The 17,100-nt window shown below is 45.7% G+C and overlaps 1 protein-coding gene and 1 non-coding gene across 5 annotated transcripts in view; one reads left to right on the forward strand and one right to left on the reverse strand.

Moving 5' to 3' along the window:
- The window catches only part of LOC142210750 (perilipin-2-like), a 42,991-nt gene extending 26,715 nt beyond the window's left edge, over window positions 1–16,276 (forward strand). For 2 of the 4 annotated variants that reach the window (XM_075280157.1, XM_075280147.1), the window contains exons 3-9: window positions 1,193–1,388; window positions 1,959–2,041; window positions 2,129–2,381; window positions 2,691–2,875; window positions 3,525–3,653; window positions 3,730–4,020; window positions 16,157–16,276. In XM_075280157.1, the coding sequence (XP_075136258.1) occupies window positions 1,193–1,388; window positions 1,959–2,041; window positions 2,129–2,381; window positions 2,691–2,875; window positions 3,525–3,653; window positions 3,730–4,020; window positions 16,157–16,276 (1,257 nt within the window). Of the gene's footprint in view, window positions 1–1,192; window positions 1,389–1,958; window positions 2,042–2,128; window positions 2,382–2,690; window positions 2,876–3,524; window positions 3,654–3,729; window positions 4,360–16,156 lie in introns of those variants that run through there. The other 2 variants (XM_075280173.1, XM_075280183.1) reach the window with 2 other exon arrangements.
- On the reverse strand, window positions 10,905–10,986 carry TRNAS-GCU (transfer RNA serine (anticodon GCU)). Its single transcript has one exon. It is a non-coding gene; the product is annotated as a tRNA-Ser (tRNA).
- Window positions 16,277–17,100: the final 824 nt, after the last annotated feature.

The following is a 17,100-nucleotide window of genomic DNA, read 5'->3' on the forward strand; positions in this document are numbered from 1 at the left end:
CCTGCACACAGAATTAACCCCAATAGTGGCCCCTGCACACAGAATTAACCCCAATAGTGGCCCCTGCACACAGTATTATGTCCCACTGTGGACATCCATAAACAATTATACTCTGGGGTCTTTTCAGACCCCAGAGTATAATAATCGGAGACCCGGGGGAATAAAAACATTAAAAAAAAAAAAAAAAACCTGTTGCTTACCTGTGCCCGGCTCCTAGGCTGCCGCTCTTGTCCTGCATTAATGATGTCGGACGTCACATGACCCGGGAAGCAGACCTGGGTCATGTGACGTCAGACACGAATGATGGAGGCAGGATCGTGGAGAGGTAAGTAACACTGTTATGTTCCTTACGTCTCCCGGTCCGCTGATCATTAATACTTGGGGGTCTGCAAAGACCCCCGAGTATGATGGTGTTTGTGGGGCCCGTGGTGTCACTTGCCGATCCCGGCCCAGCCAGGATCAGCAAGTGAATGGGGCCCGTAACGGACTATTAAAAAAAAAACAAAAAAAAAAACCCCGTAGCGGCTGTCACCGGGCCCCCTAATGGCCCGGGCCCTGTGGCAGCTGCTACTGCTGCTACCACGGTAGTTACGCCCCTGGGTCCTTACTACTTAAAGTGGTTCTGTGGTCCCCATAGACTATAATAGGGTCTGCGTGGCTTCTGCTGGTTTGATACTGAAGCTGATGGAGAGAACTCCTCCTTGCAGGACATTTCTCTCTGCTGACATAAAGCAGAGTCTTGTATGGAGACTCCAGTGCAGATGTGAACCTAGCCTTATGGTGTAGTAAATACTTCCTACTACTGTTCTGGTTGCAACTCCCTGAATGGAATACCGGACACAATTTGTTGCCATTTCTCAGTGGGGGAGAGGAGAAAGGTGTTCTGCTTAATCTTGCTTTCACTGCTTCCTACAGGGTGTATTTTGGCTCATGTGATTACAGGGATTTCCTAGGAGTACACACAGACTGTTTGGATTCAGCTGATCAGTAGTAAAATAAGGCTATAGCATGTGTATTGTCTAGTGAAGGTCCAATGTGTCTCCACAGATCTTTACTGATGACCTAATGTAAGGCTAAGCCTTTTCATGGAAACCCTGAGGTTTCACTAATCTACACTTCCAGATCTATCTTCATATACTATGGTTTAGGCATAGCACTTGTCAAGTACTTGTGTAACTTTTTGTTTTCTTAGAATGTGGTGGTAAGGTTAATCAACCTCCCATTGGTGAGCTCAACTTATGATATGGTGTCATCTGCCTATGTGACCACCAAAGAGAACCATCCGTACCTGAAGTCTGTATGTGATGTTGCGGAGAAGAGCGTGAAGACTATCACATCTGTGGCAATAACCAGTGCCATGCCAATCCTACAGAAAGTTGAGCCTCAAAGTATGTACTAAGTCGCTGCTAACTAAGAGGTTTGGGGGTTTAGTATCCTTAGTCCTGTATCTTCCATACTTAGAAATGCAGCTTCCTCTAGACAACCTTATCTGATGACAATACACATGGCAATCTAGAGATATGGGTGGGGGAGGATCTGTTAATGTAGAAATTGCTCTAAAAAGAATCTGGCTTTTTTATAGCCCATACCATTACAATCAATAAATGCTGTGCTTCTTGGTGTTGCTGTTCAGACTCTGTACTGTCAAGAGAGCAGTGTCAGTTGTGCAGTCATACCCTTTATCTGCTACTGCATTGACTGCAGAAATGGTGGTAGCTAGAGAAAATCCAACTGTACCATATGCTAGATCTGGAGGTGATGAGAGGTCCTGTAACTTTCCCTTGAAATGTGGGATTTGCTCTTAGATTTTAGTTCATTCCCTCCTACCATAGTAATAGGCCAAATGTCATGCTACACACAGTCCAAGCATTACTCACTACGACCTCTGCTGGCTTGCAGCATACTGATGACTATGGGTTGCATCAAAGAGGAAAAACTAACTTTCTTTCTCCTCCTAGTTGCTCTGGCTAACAACATTGCCTGTGTTGGGCTGGATAAGATTGAAGAGAAGCTGCCTATTCTTTACCAGCCTTCTGAGGAGGTAGGCTCTAAAGTCATGTAATAATCCTATTCTGCTGAATGCATTACTCATGAGCTGATCTTGTCTAAAACTGTATTTCTTTTTTAGGTTGTGGCTAATGCCTCAGGAGTGGTTACTGGGGCCAAAGATGCTGTTGTTCAGAGTATCACCGGCGTAGTTGATAAAACCAAGGGAGCTGTGCAGGACAGTGTGGAGATGACTAAGGCTGTTGTAAATGGCAGCATTAACACTGTTCTTGGGAGCAGTGTAGTGAAAATCGTGAGCGGTCGTGTAGATAATGCACTAACCCAGTCTGAGACTCTTCTGGAACAATACTTGCCACCAACTGATGAAGAGTTAGGTAAGAAGGTGCAAGTCACTGTTGGGAGATACCCATGGTATTTCTATTACAAAATCTTCAGGCTAAATAAAAAAAAAAAAAAAAAATACCAAAAGTAATAACTTCACTTTTAATAGTATTTGGCTAAAAAGGTGCTTTAACTTTTTTTTATCAATATCATTTAAAATGAATTTTTATTTTTGTTAACTTTGATATTTAGTTTAAGATTAGGTAAGAAGGTGCCTGCATGCTTAAAGCTGGATTATGTAGGAGAAGGCCCTTTCCATAAATATTTGTACAAACCTACATGCCTGAATCCTTATTTTCTAGCTAAGGAAGCGGCTAAAACAGAAGGCTTTGAGTTGTCCAAGGATAAGCCTAGCTATTATATTCGATTGGGATCCCTGTCTACCAAGGCGCGCAAGCGTGCTTATCAACAAGCTTTGACCCGGATCAAGGATGCTAAGTGCAGAAGTCAGGAAGCAATTGCTCAGCTTCAGAATACAGTTGATCTGGTTAGTAAACTATAACTAATAAATTAGTCATGCCAGCTTTCTCAGAAGCTCCTTAAACTGTACTGGTATAACATTTTAACTTATGTGATTTTTTTTGTTTTTGTGCATGTGAGACTTACAATGCTCAAATCAGAAGTAGACTTTCTCACTGACTCTCCACAGGCAGCCCACTACTTATCAGTGCCTTAATGATCCTGGCAACTGTCTTGGCTTTCAAGCCCTTTCTGCTTAATTTTTGTGTATACTAGGTCCACATGTTGCAAGTTTGCAGTGGGTTAACTGCTCACAGAATCACAGCAGCTAATATGCTGAGAATTACAGTAGCTTATGGAATTTTAAACATAATCCATGCACTGCAGTGTGCATTTTGTGCTACAGCCACAGTAGTCAAATACTTGACAAAAGCCATCTGAATTTTCCTATAGGTGGTTCCATTGTAGGAGACATCAGCAGACTGATGCATGTAGCCCCCTACTTAGAATATTGGCCAGTTAATATCTCTCCATGCCAGAAGAGAAAAAGGAGGCTTCTACCAGATGTAAAAAAAAGTCACACCAAGCCATCTTTGGGGCACACATTTTCTATGCATGCTTTTGCTTACAGTAGCCATATCTCTAAATGCTATATATAAATATTGCTGTTATCCTAGATTGAATATGCAAGAAGGAACATGAATGGTGCTAATCAGAAAATCCATGATGCTCAGGAGAAGATCTACAATAAGTGGGTGGAGTGGACAAAAGGCACAGAACAAGAAACTAGTGGAGAAAGCCCTGAGGTAATGACATTACTATCAAATGTATACTAGGACCATCTTCAGGGTAGAAGCTTAACATGTCAATATCTCTTTACAGCAAATTGAATCCCGCACGCTAACTATTGCCCGGAATCTCTCTCAACAACTGCAAACCACATGTCTGTCTCTGGTCTCCAGTGTTCAAGGTCTCCCACAAAACATCCAGAACAAGGCTCAGAATGTTAGCGCCATGGCTGCAGACGTCTATCAAAACTTCCGTTCTGCCTCTTCCTTCAGAGAAATGTCAGACAGCCTCTTAGCCACCACTAGGGACCGGTTCACAAAAATGAAGGATTCTATGGATGAAATGATGGACTACTTTGTTAACAACACTACGCTAAGTTGGCTGGTAGGTCCTTTTTACCCACAGGTGGCTGATAGCAAAGATGGGGAGCCTAGAGTTGATGAGGGAGACTCTGCCAACCAAGAAGCTTGAGGAGGAGGGAAATCTGTCAAAGCAACTTTGCACTTAATGGGCGAAATCTAGCTACACTTGTATTACTTTCCACCTTAATGTGAGGGACAGGAACGGTTACAAGAGGCCACATAATGGTTGTGGATGGGTTTTGTCTCAACATTGGACTTTGTCTTACTCTTGGGTGTCTGCGTATACTCACAAACTTTCCCTGACTGGTACATGCATCAATGTGTAAACCACACTATGTACACTGTCTACTGTTTGTATTTTTGTATTAATAAAATGTCTGCATCAACTTGTCAGTGTCTAAAGGTTTGTGTACATACTGTGCTGCTACCAGGCCTTGTCTGGTTCTGACCAACTTCCACTTGCCTTATTGTGAATGTTTACCTGCAAAACTCCATAAATGATGCTCCTACAGTAAGACAAACCCTCCATATGAGGCCATCTCTACATGTAGTAGTATCTGGTGCCTCTTGGATTCTCACATGACCACTGGCCTTTCGTATACACCAGTGACAGGAGTACTAAGCATCAGGGTAAAATGGTTCTCTCAATAGTATGTCACAAAGAAGTTTTGCTGTAATGGCTTATAACCTGAAGTGGTAAAATGCCCTGGTGATGGCGCACATCATTTGGACACTTAAAATGCCATAACCCTCATTAAGATTGTACTGATTAGTCAAATACACTTTTTTTTTTTTTTTTTTTTTTTCCCTTCTTCCTGCTCAAACATGTAGCTGGGGACAAACGCCAGAAGCCAAAAATATACTTGAAGGGAATTTCAAGCCCCCAGCTACTTGAAACCTCTCCCATAGTGCTGTAGATGCCGTACCATGGGCAGTGTAGTGATCAACTGACAATTGGGTGGAGCAAATCATTGTCCCGGGGGGGGATGAGTTGTATGTAGGATGGGTGTGATAGAATGGTAACAGCATCTACAGTGCTATGGGAGTAGTTGGGGCAGTAATAAACGTCCTTAACCCCTTCCCGCCTTTTTTTTTTTTTTTTTTTCTCTTCTTCTCCCTCTCTGCGCCCAGAGCCATATGAGGTCTTAATCTTTGTGGAACAAACTTTCTTCATGATGCCACCATTAATTATTCTGTATAATGTACTGGAAAGCTGGCAAAATTCAGATTGGGGTGGATTTGAAAGTGCATTTCTGAGACTTTCTTACAGGCTTCGGGTTTACAGCATTCACTGTGCAGCCAAAATGACCTGTCATCTGTATTCTGTTTCGGTACGATTCTGGGGGATACCAAATTTGTTTTTATTTACATTTTAACCCCTTAAAATACACGGTATAAAAAAAAATTATCAGTCAACTTTCCGACAGTTGTGTGGTTTTTTTTTTTTTTGTTTTTTTTTTATATATCTCCATGTACAGGGATGCATGGGGCATCTTTTTTTGCGGGACCGGGTGTACTTTTTAGTTCTACCATTTTTGGTAAATGCTATTGCTTTGATCACTTTTTATTCTAATTTTTATCAATCAAAACAGTGAAGAAAACGGCGGTTTGGCACTTTGACTATTTTTCCTGCTACAGAATTTACCGTAAAGGAGAAAAATATTTTTGCAGAGCGGGTGATTTCGGACACTGTGATACATTCTGTGAAACACCTACGTTAGGTAACTACTTTTGTGTTCTAGGGAAAGGGGTGATTTGAATTTTTTTTTTTTTTTTGCATTTATTAGACCCCCTAGGGTCACTAATGCAATGCATTACAAAAAAATTTGTTTTGTTGGCCGGGAGCCTTCACAAGTTAAACACCCGTCATGTGCCGTACTAGTACAGTGGCTGTCGGGAAAGGGTTAAGGAGCATCTGGTGACTATTCCCTATCAATCCAGGCATAAACATTCCAGAGGCAGAGGCCGCCTCAGGTTCCAGAACAAAATATGGATGGCTGCATCTGGAGGCCGTGCACAGGCATTGTCACATGCCTCGCTTTGGATTAGGCCCAATGAATGGGCCTAGTTGGGACGAGGGAGTGACTTCAGGCCAAATCGTGAGGCGAATCGGCCTGAAAAGTGAGCATCTTGCTACCTTTTTTCCAGGAGCTGGAATAAACCTGCCTGGCTCCCATTGAAATCAATGGGGGGGGGGGGGGGGGCTTTTTGGTCAGGAATGGACCTGGGCTGAATTTTAGAGATGGACTGCCTTTTAAGTGACGGTCAAGGTGCTCTCCAGGCTGTAACTAATTACAATTTTTGGCTGTGTACCAGTTAAATTAGAGTTTAACTTTTCTATTGCCTAGAAAATCTACTTGGAATGTGTCTCTATACTTGGGCCACTGTAAGGAAAGACTAGTGTATGTATACATAGTAGAATATCATGGCCCAGTAACAAGCCAATCCACTTTTTTCATACTAAAGTCTAAATTCTCAATGTTACCCTGGCCTTTGCTTTAATGGGATCCTGTCATTCAGAAGTTTTGTTTTTTTTTGTTTTTTTTTGTATGCAAATGAGTTATCTCGCAGCACTGGGGGCAGGCCCCAATTCTGCAAGAGAACTCACCAGTGATTCCTCCATCTTCCAGAACATTCTCTTCCAGTGCAGGCTTTGAAACTTGTAGGCCTCGGGTAGAGCCTACTGCGCATGCTCACAGGCCACAAGAAAATGGCCACTTGCTGTGTAAGCGGCCATATTTCTTGTGGCCGTGGGCATGCACAGTCGGCTCTGCCCGAGGCCTACAAGTTTAAAAGCCTGCACCAGAAGACACACGAGGAGGATGTTCTTGAGGATGGAGGCTTTGCTGTAGAGTTCTCTGGCAGCATTGCGGACGCCCTCAGTGCTGTGAGAGAACTTATTTTACATACTGGCGAAAACGAGTGATTATGAAGATAATCTTGTTTCCCTTAGTCCTAACAGCGGCACAATGTGGGGTATTTCTGCCCCTGTGTGCTGGTAGGACAGGCGGATATTTAATTAGCCAATCAAATGCGTGGCAGGCCCTATAAGAGGGCACAAGAACCTCCCCTCTGCGTGTAAATACAAAAGTACCTCCATTACATTTATATACAGTTTTATACATAAGATATGATTCCCAGGGTGGGAAATCTTGTGCCGCTGTTAGGACTAAGGGAAACAAGATTATCTTCATAATCACTCGTTCCCTGTCGTCCTCAACAGCGGCACAATGTGGGGATATAGCAAGCAGGTCCCCAAGATGGGTGGGACAAACCCATGACCGAACTTAAACTGGTCTGGGCAAAGGCAGTGGAATCTGCCACTTAGTCCTTCAGGCGGTAATGCCGAATGAAGGTGGATTCAGATGCCCAAGAGGCAGCTGCATATATTTGGTCCACAGACAAAGCACTTCTTCCTGCCTGTGAAGTGGACATTGCCCTGGTTGAATGGGCATGAAGGAAAGATGGAGCCGACAGCCCTTGGGCGGTATAGGCGACTCTAACAGTCTCGGTAACCCACCGGGATATTGTAGCTTTGGCGCCCCTGTTTTTCCCCGTGTAGCTGACCAACAGGTTTTCAGTCCACCTAAAGGGGCGAGTGCGCTGCAAGTAGATCTGCAGGCATCTGACCACATCCAGCTTGTGCCATCTTTCTTCTTCAGCAGAAGAAGGGAACGGAAAAAATACTGGAAGGGAAATCAGTTGGTTCCTGTTTACAGCAGATGGCACCTTGGGACGAAACCCAGGGAGGAACCTAAGCTGTACATGGTCAGAGAAAAAGGTGGTATATGGCTCCTCAGCGGACAAAGCTTGTAGTTCACTAACGCGTTTGGCAGGTGTGACTGCCAATAGCAGCGCCACTTTGCCGGTTAGCGACTTGAGGGAGACCTCTTCCAGAGGTTCAAATGGCTGGCCACATAGGGCGTTCAGGACCGGAATAAGGTCCCATTGGTGGACAGGGGTGTTTACCACCGGTCTCAGCCTAGTTGCCCCTTTAATAAAGGTGCTCACTAAAGGATCCTGAGACAAACGCCTCCCCAGATAGGCGGACAGGGCCGCTACGTGTGCCTTGAGTGTGGCCGCAGCAAGACCTCTGTCTAGTCCGTCTTGAAGGAAGTCCCGGATCGCCTCCGTAGGGGGATCGGTGGAGTCCACTTGATGCTGCAGACACCAGGCATTAAAGCTGTTACCTATTCGACGGTAGTTCCTGTTAGTCGAATCTGCTCTGGCGCTGGATAGGGTCTTCAAGACGGCTTGTGACAGTCCTCTATTTCTCAATAGGGACTGGTCAACCTCCAGGCTGTCAGGTTGAGTCTCCTCAGATCCTGGCATCTCAGCTCTCCTTGGGTTACCAGGTCTGGGAGTGGGGGAAGCCTCCAATATATGCCCTGACTCATTTGTATGAGCTGAGCAAACCAAGCCCTTTTTGGCCAGAACGGGATTATGGCTATTCCCGAGGCTTGGTCCTGTCTTATTTTTATCAATACCTTCGGTATGATTGGAACTGGAGGGAATATGTAAAACAGCCTGAACCTCCATGGGATGGACAGGGCATCCACCGCCAAGGGATTGTCCTCCTGGTACAGAGAGCAGAAGGTCCCCACCTTGGCGTTGAGTCGGGTAGCCATAAGATCGACCTCCGGGAGACCCCATCTCTGGACGATCTGTTGAAATACGTCTGGATTGAGAGACCATTCTCCTGATACGGTAATACCCTGACTCAGCTGATCCGCTACTATGTTCAGGGAGCCCTTTATGTGAACAGCGGATAACTGGACCAGATTCTTCTCCGCCTAGGCAAATATGAGATTCGTCTCTCTCAGCAAGGTTGGTGACCTGGTGCCCCCTTGTTTGTTTATATAGACTACCACCGTCATATTGTCTGACCGGTTTTTGACAGACTTGCCTTTCAATTCTGGGGCAAAGTGTACTAGGGCCAGGTACACTGCTCTGAGTTCCTTGAGATTGGATGACCCCAGCTCCGGACATCTCCATCGTCCTTGTACAGTTTTGTCTTGACAATGGGCTCCCCATCCCACTGGGATGCATCTGTTGTCAACAGGGTCCACACTGTCGGGACCGTGGACCTTCCGTCTTTCAGGTGTATCCACCATCTGAGGGCAAGACGGGTAGCGGGAGAAAGGCAGATCTTCTTGTGCAATCCCCGTGGAGACCTGTTCCAGGTTCTCAACACTTCCATCTGCAGGGGACGCAAATGCCATAAAGCCCAAGGCACCGCCCTGGCCGAGGATGACATCAGGCCCAGGACTCTCATGGCGGTCCGGATGGTACCTGCCGAGTGCGCAATAGGAATCGTGCACTGGCTTGGATTCTTTCCTTCCTTGGACTGGAGAGGAAGATCTGCATCGCTTCTGAATCCACTATAAATCCGAGGAATTTTCTTCGGGTGGATGGAACGATTTCGGACTTCTCCCAATTGATAATCCTAACTCCTGTAGGAAGTTGATGGCAAGGTTGAGCTGCTGGAGGAGGGCAGCAGGAGACTGAGCTTTCAGTAGCCAGTCGTCTAGATAAGGGACGATGAAAAGACCCTGAAGTCTGAGGGCCGCAGCGACCGGAGAAATCACCTTGGTGAATACCAGTGGGGCGGATGTGATGCCGAATGGCAGAGCTGTGAATTGATAGTGCTCCCTGTGGCCGGCCATAGCGACGGCAATCCTGAGGAACTTCCTGTGGTAATGAGCAATGGGGACATGTAGATAGGCGTCCTTCAAATCGAGGGTAACCATCACCTCTCCTGGCTGAAGAAACACAGCCACGGAATCCACGGTTTCCATTCGAAATGACCTCTTCCTGATAAACCGATTGAGGTACCTCAGGTCTATTATCATCCTCCAGCCCCCGGTGAACTTGGGGACCAGAAAGACGGGGGAGTAGACTCCCAGACCGAGGTCTGAGGCTGGTACCTTCTCCAGGGCGCCCTTGGTAACCCATTCGGCAACCAAGGCTTCTAGACTGGCCTGCTGAGAAGGTGGAAGAGTTTGGGTGGAAACGAACCGATCTGGAGGTGGAAGATGAAAGTCGATGTGATACCCGTGTTGTATGATCTTCAACACCCATGGGTCTTGGATATGGGTGAACCATGCTCTGGAAAAGGAGGAAAGACGTCCTCCCACAGGAAGGGGGGCCACAGGGAGCTGCCCCACGTCAAAACTCAGGCTTCCTCTTGGTGTCCTCCTTGGAAGCGCCATGACCAGCTCCCCTAGGGCGATATCTAAAACGCCGTTGTTGGGAAGGGCGTCTATAATTAGAGGAAGAACCTCTGCCTCTAGAGGGAGCACGTCTGCCCCTAGATGCTTGAGGTAGGGACCTTCCCCTACCTTCAGCTAATCCCTCCATAATGGCGACTAAGCTTTGGCCAGACACCCTTCCCGGCTCAAAGGGGAGAGCACAGAGAGCTGCTTTAGACGCAAAATCTGCCCGCCAAGGCTTTAGCCAAAGGGGTCTACGGGCCGCAGTAGACAACGCCATAGATTTGGCGGAGATTTTTAATTGATGGCAGGAGGATTCCGCCAAATAATCTGCAGCCCTATGAACTCTTTTCATAGAGGCCAGAATCTCATCTCTGTCTACGCCCAAGTCTATATCCCGCTCCAAGGCGGCTAAGCGGTTGCGCAAAAAGTCACCAACCATAGAGGAGGCTATGGCCACAGAGGCTTGCGCGGAGGAAGCTGAGTAGACCTTCTTCAGAACGGAGTCCGCCCTACGATCCAGAGGGTCCTGAAGATTTGAACCATCTTCCAAGGGCACCAGGGTTCTGCGGGACAGCTTTGCTACGGCCAAATCCACCTTTGGGGGAGACCCCCAGGAATCCCACTGCTTTTTTTTTTTTTTATAAAGAGGCTCAGCAAAGCAAGTTTCCAAGTGGGAAACGTCAGACAGAATCGACGAGGATGGGATTCGAACTCATGCATGCAGAGCACAATGGATTAGCAGTCCATCGCCTTAACCACTCGGCCACCTCGTCCTGGCTGTGTTAACAGGAAACAAACACTTGAAGATCCTGGAAGCGAATGTCCTTTCTCTGGCTGTTTCCACTGCTGCGCCATAAGGTTGGCCAGCGTGGCGTCCGCATGGAAGGCAATATGTCCCCCAGAGGCAGACGTGGAGGCTTCCCCGTCAACATCTCGGCCCACTGTAGACCGGATGGACTTCAGCAGCCTGCCCGTTTGTTCATAATGGAACGCAGTTCTGCTGGAATGACTGAGTCGTCCTCGGAAGAATCATCCTCTGCCCCCCGCAGGTGTTACAAGGGGGGGGGGGAGAGACGAGGAACGGAGCTCAGAGCATGGTCTCCTGGTGAGCTGAGACAAGGTGCAATGGATCCCTTTGAGGGAATCATCCTGCAAAACAAAAAGGAGAGTACAAGCAAGGGAAAAACTATTTACCCAAGCGATGCCCAAACTCACCATCTCCTTGACCCATGCTTTCATATCTCTGGGAGAGGGCTCCACAGGTGGAGGACCTCTGCACCCGTGACAACGGGCCCACTCATAGCCTGAAAATAGGCAAGTTATAGGACCAGTAGTACCCCGCAGGGCACAACCTTTCAAGCCGCTACCTACCATCAGGGAGCGGTGTGTCGCAATCGAAGCAGGAAAGATGTTTCCTCTTGGAAGAGGTTTTCCTCCTACCATCCCCAGGAGGGGTAGTAGAGGATGACATATCCTACAGAGAGAGATAGTAGACCATGCAACACTGTCACCATGACATCATACCAGCTTTTAAAAAAAAAGGGTAAATCTTACCAGGTCCAGTAGACCGGACAGTGAGGTGACGGATTTAACCTGGGAGAACATACAAACTCCTTGCAGATGGTCCTTTGCCCTTGGCGGGATTTGAACACCAGGACTCCAGTGCTGCAAGGCTGCAGTGCTAACCACTGAGCCACCGTGTGGCCCCTTTCCCAATAAAGTTTGCAAACTGGAAAGAGTTCAAGATCAATGAACACCACAATCGCACGCCTTCAGCAGATACTGCAGGAAGGTCTCTGACACCAGGCCAGCCAGCCTCTTAATTCTGGCCGGCTGGAAGTGGGCGGAGCCACAATCAAAGCAGGTGAGGCAACCTGCCCAGACAACTAACCCTGTAATCAGGGGTCTGCAAAGATATACATTCCCCCCCACCAAGAGGCCCTTAACCCGGGCACTTACCCCCACATCTCCCCGTCTTTTCCGGCCTTTAATAAGGCCTGAATCTTCCCTGAGTGAGCGGCCGCCAGCGCCAGGCCGTTGCCAAGGCGCTATGATACTTCCGGCGAAACCGGAAGTGCGCGCTTACAGCGGCCGGCGGGGAACAGGATACACAACAGTGTGGTTCCACCCGCCGGCAGTCCGCGCGGCCACCAGAGGCGGCATGCGGAGTCCCCGGACTCTCACCAAAATGTCAGGTAGGTCACAAGGAGCAGGGGAAGCGGAGGAGAGGGGGGGAGGGGGGATAGAGGGGGGTAGCCACACATGGCTAACAAGCACCTTCTCCCCGCAGGGCACAGAAGGTGACAAGAAGAAAACAACCGCTCAGGAGGTGAGTGATCCTGCTGAGCTTCTCTAAGAGGACACAAGTCCTCCCACCTGTCCTCTGTCCACACAGGACAGAAAAAAACACGCAGAGGGGAGGTTCTTGTGCCCTCTTATAGGGCCTGCCACGCATTTGATTGGCTAATTAAATATCCGCCTGTCCTACCAGCACACAGGGGCAGAAATACCCCACATTGTGCCGCTGTTGAGGACGACAGGGAAATGGTATTTCAGGCGAACGGCGGCGTGAAGACAACAAAAGGTAGGAGACGAATAGCCTTTCTTAAGGTTATTCCGACGTTGGGGACAAAAAAATTACTTCTGAATGATAGGATCCATTTAAACCATACCTCAGGCTGTTTCTGTCAGCTCTCTGAAGTTATTTCTTTAAAGCATATCCCAATTATAAATCAAGTTAATGCCAATCTCCTAATCCCAGCAGTTGATGAAAGGTAAGCCTTTGACGAGCCCCATACCTCACCACCCTCTAGCTGGAGAGAGAAGTATATGCCAGATATGACTGTATATCTGTGTATATTTCATATAAGTACAACAGCATCTGAGGATAGGATGTTCCCAACAGCTTCTCAATAGAGCAATAGTCTTAATTTTAAGCATAAGATACTAATTGCAATTTCTGCAAGAAAACTAGCATAAAATATATCCTGCATGTTCCTGGATGCAGTGCTAGCTGTATCCAGCATTTTCACTTGTGTAAGTATGTATGAGTGTGTGTGACCATGTACCAAACTTCAGTTCTAGCAGAGTTCAGTTCTCCAGACACTGGATTAGATTCCAGCCTATTTCTCATTAATGACCTCAATAGGAAAACTTCAGCAAGTATTGAGAGAACACTTATTTTCTGTGGGCGTCCTCATTCTGCAGTGATCAATGACTACAGTAAAACTGACTAGTGTGTGCGGGAGGAAACCTGCTTAGTACATATCAGACTGCAGGGTGAGGCTAGTATAGATTTCTCAATGTTGATTGGAATTGTGCTTCCTCATAATGGTGCATTTGAACTGTCCAGCCCTAGTTGAAACATGTCTGCTTCATGATGGATTAATCAGGTTGTCATCTGTCAGGGTCCAACATCCAGACCCTTTACAGAACTATTCCAACAGCCTTTGCATGTTGGAGCTGTTACTGGATACTGTGCATGCAGCAACAATCCTATGAAAGTAATGGGAGTGGTGCAGCAGCCCTGTCTACTGCATAGCTGTGGCTCCAGTGACCTGCAGCAGTGCTCCTGTTATTAGAATCTGAGTTGTGCTACTTGTCGGTAAGCAGCTTCCAGCATGTAGAACAGATTTGGGTGTCAGTCTCTAACATCAAATACTGATGACTATTCTGTGGATAGGTCATAAGTATGAAAACCCCTTTAACCCCTTCCCGCCAATGGCACTTTTTGACTTACTGACCAAGCTCGATTTTTTTTTTTTTTTTTTTTTTTTTTATTTATTTATTTATTTTTTAAAACTGATGTCACTTTATGCAGTAATAACTTTGGAACGCTTTAACTTACCAAAGTGATTTTGAGATTGTTTTCTCGTAACACATTGTACTTCATGTTAGTATTAAACTTTGGTTGATATGTTTTGTTTAATTATGAAAAAAAAATAGGAAATTTGGTGGAAATCTTGAAAAACATGCATTTTATAAAGTTTGAAATGATGTGCATTGCATACAGATAGTCATAACGCCAAAATTATATCAAATATCATGTCCCAGATCTCTGCTTTATGCCGGCATCAAACTTTAGTCACCCTTTTATTTTTTTATGGACATTAGAAGGTTTTCAAGTGAAACAACAATATTCAAAATTTTCAAGAAATTTCCAAAACCCATTTTTTAAGGGACTAATCCAGTTATGAAGGGGTTTTAAAAGACCCTTGTATTTAAAACCCTTCATAAATCACCCCATTTTCAAAACTGCACCCCTTAAATAAGCCAAAACAACATATATCAAGTATTTCAACCTTATAAGTGCTTAAGAGGAATTAAGAGAAAATGGAGGTGAAATTTTCAAATTTGATTTTACTAATTTCGTTTAGCCCTAGAATTTGCACATTCACAATGGGTTAAAGGAAAAAACGCCATAGTGGAGTTTGGAGTCTGACTGTTTGAGGGTGTGCACAGGTGTCTTTTTATACTGATAAGTTTAAACAGGTGCCATTACTACAGGTAATGAGTGGAGGAAAGAGGAGACTCTTAAAGAAGTTGTTATAGGTCTGTGAGAGCCAGAAATCTTGATTGTTTGTAGGTGACCAAATACATATTTTCCACCATAATTTGCAAATAAATTCTTACAAAATCAGACAATGTGATTTTCTGGATTTGTTTTCTCATTTTGTCTCTCATAGTTGAGGTCTACCTATGATGTAAATTACAGACGCTTCATCTTTTTAAGTGGTGGAACTTGCAGTATTGGTTACTGACTACCGTATTTTTCGGACTATAAGACGCACTTTTTTTCCCCCAAATTTGGGGGGATAAGAAGGGTGCGTCTTATAGTCCGAATGTGGCGCCTGGCATCCGCTGTCATAGAGAGGCGGATGCCTGCGAGGGATAGACGCCGGGGCCTGAGACATCGCTGCGCTCCTCTGCCCTGCATGAAGCCGGCAGTGGCAAGGGTGATGCTATTTCGCTCCTCCGTCCCCCTGCCGCTGGCTTCATGCAGGGCAGAGGAGCGTAGCGATGTCTCAGGCCCCAGCACCTGTGCCAGCGTCTATCCCTCACCGGCATCCGCCTCTCTAGTACAGCGGATGCTGGGTCAGTAGTCAGTATCGGCGGCCCCTTCTCCCCCAGGGCCGGTCCCCACCGGCCCCGTACCTGTGAAGTTGCAGGCCGGCTCCTGCGCGGCGATATTGCAGGAGCCGACCTGTTTGGGTGACAGCCGGGAGCCTAATGAGGCTCCCAGGCCTGTCACTGCTATATTAGTATTGCGGCTGGGTCTATGACCAGCCGTAATACTAATAGACAGAATGTCCCATAGACGGCAATACAGTTGTATTGCCGTCTATGGGACTTGCAATCAAGTGACCGCAGGCTCAAGCCCCTGGGGGGGGGGGGGAATAAAATAGTTAAAAAAAAAAAAGCTTTAAAAATATGAAATAAATAAAAGTTCTAAATCACCTTCTGTCCCTAGAATATATATATAAAAAAGTAGAAAATCATATATCATAAACCACCGGGTTTTTTTTCAATGCAAGGTGATCTAAGCAATAGATATTTCCCAAAATGGTATAACTAAAAAGTACTTCTGGCCCCGCAAAAAAAAAAACAAAACACTCTATGCATCCCCATACAGCTGCAGGGTCACCTGTCAATGTGGCCTTGCAGCTGTTGCAAAACTACAACTTCCATATATTAAATATTTTACCATTTTTTGCTTCAAAATTTTTTTCCCCTATTTTCCTCCTCTAAAATCTAGGTGTGTCTTATAGTCCAGTGCATCTTATAGTCCGAAAAATACGGTAAATACTTTTTTGTCCCACTGTATATCAGTTTTTAACACTAATACGCAATGTGTTCCTGCCTATGGCAGTCTTGAATCTAATGTAATACTTTTTTTTAAATATATTTTTCTTGATAAAAACAATTTTAAATGTCTTTTACTAGGTACCAGACTTCAGCAGCAATGGCCTTGCTTCAGAAACTGATAACAACCCAGATATATTGGAAGAGGAAGAAATGCAAGACTTCTCCCGAGCTAATGGGCGCTTAATAAATAGAGAATAAATTGAAATGTACTTTATTCTGCATACTGTCTTTCAAACCTTTCCATGGGTGTTACACTATTGAAGCAGTATAAAAGTAGTGGTGACATAATGTGGCCCCTATCAATCTCTATTGCCATACACTTTAAGGTAGAACTAGCAAATAAAGTAATACCTGGAAGAACTAACATGGTAATGATCCTTTATAATTTTATTATCCAAATTATAGTTCACTGTCAAGATGTTGCCGTAAACACCAACAAGTAACCATATTGCCTTTTGCGACTGTGATGTACGGGGGATTCAGAAGCTTTGGTTTCTTTCCCAAAAGCAGTCTTTATTGCAGCAGACAAACTTACAGGTAGTGCTGCGCAGCATGTCAAAACAAACAAAAGAAAATAAAGCCCTACGCCTCTCCGGTGGCTTACTAAACAAGTTATTCCCTCACTAACCAGGGGGTCAGCCTACGGCTGACCTCCTAACAAACAAGGTTCACAAGTAAACTAGGGGTACACATACCCGGGCCCTTTAACAGCATCCTTTTTGGCAGAGCTTTCCCAGACTGGTTGAGTGTGTGTTTCAGTCTCTCTCCTCTCTCTCACTAGAAGATTAAACCAGACAAGGCCGGAGGACCTGATGGTATAAGCGCAAGAGTTCTTAAATTGTGCAGTGATCAGCTAGGTGGCATTATTACGCACATGTACAATATGAGTCTAAAGCTGGGAGTGGTACCTCGACTGTGGAAAACATCTTGTGTGGTACCAGTCCCAAAGAATCCCAATCCCAATGACTACCGACCTGTAGCACTGACATCCCACCTGATGAAGTTCCTAGAGAGACTGGTCC

This window comes from Leptodactylus fuscus, chromosome 1 (genome assembly GCF_031893055.1).
Source record: "Leptodactylus fuscus isolate aLepFus1 chromosome 1, aLepFus1.hap2, whole genome shotgun sequence".
Classification (NCBI taxonomy): domain Eukaryota; kingdom Metazoa; phylum Chordata; class Amphibia; order Anura; family Leptodactylidae; genus Leptodactylus; species Leptodactylus fuscus.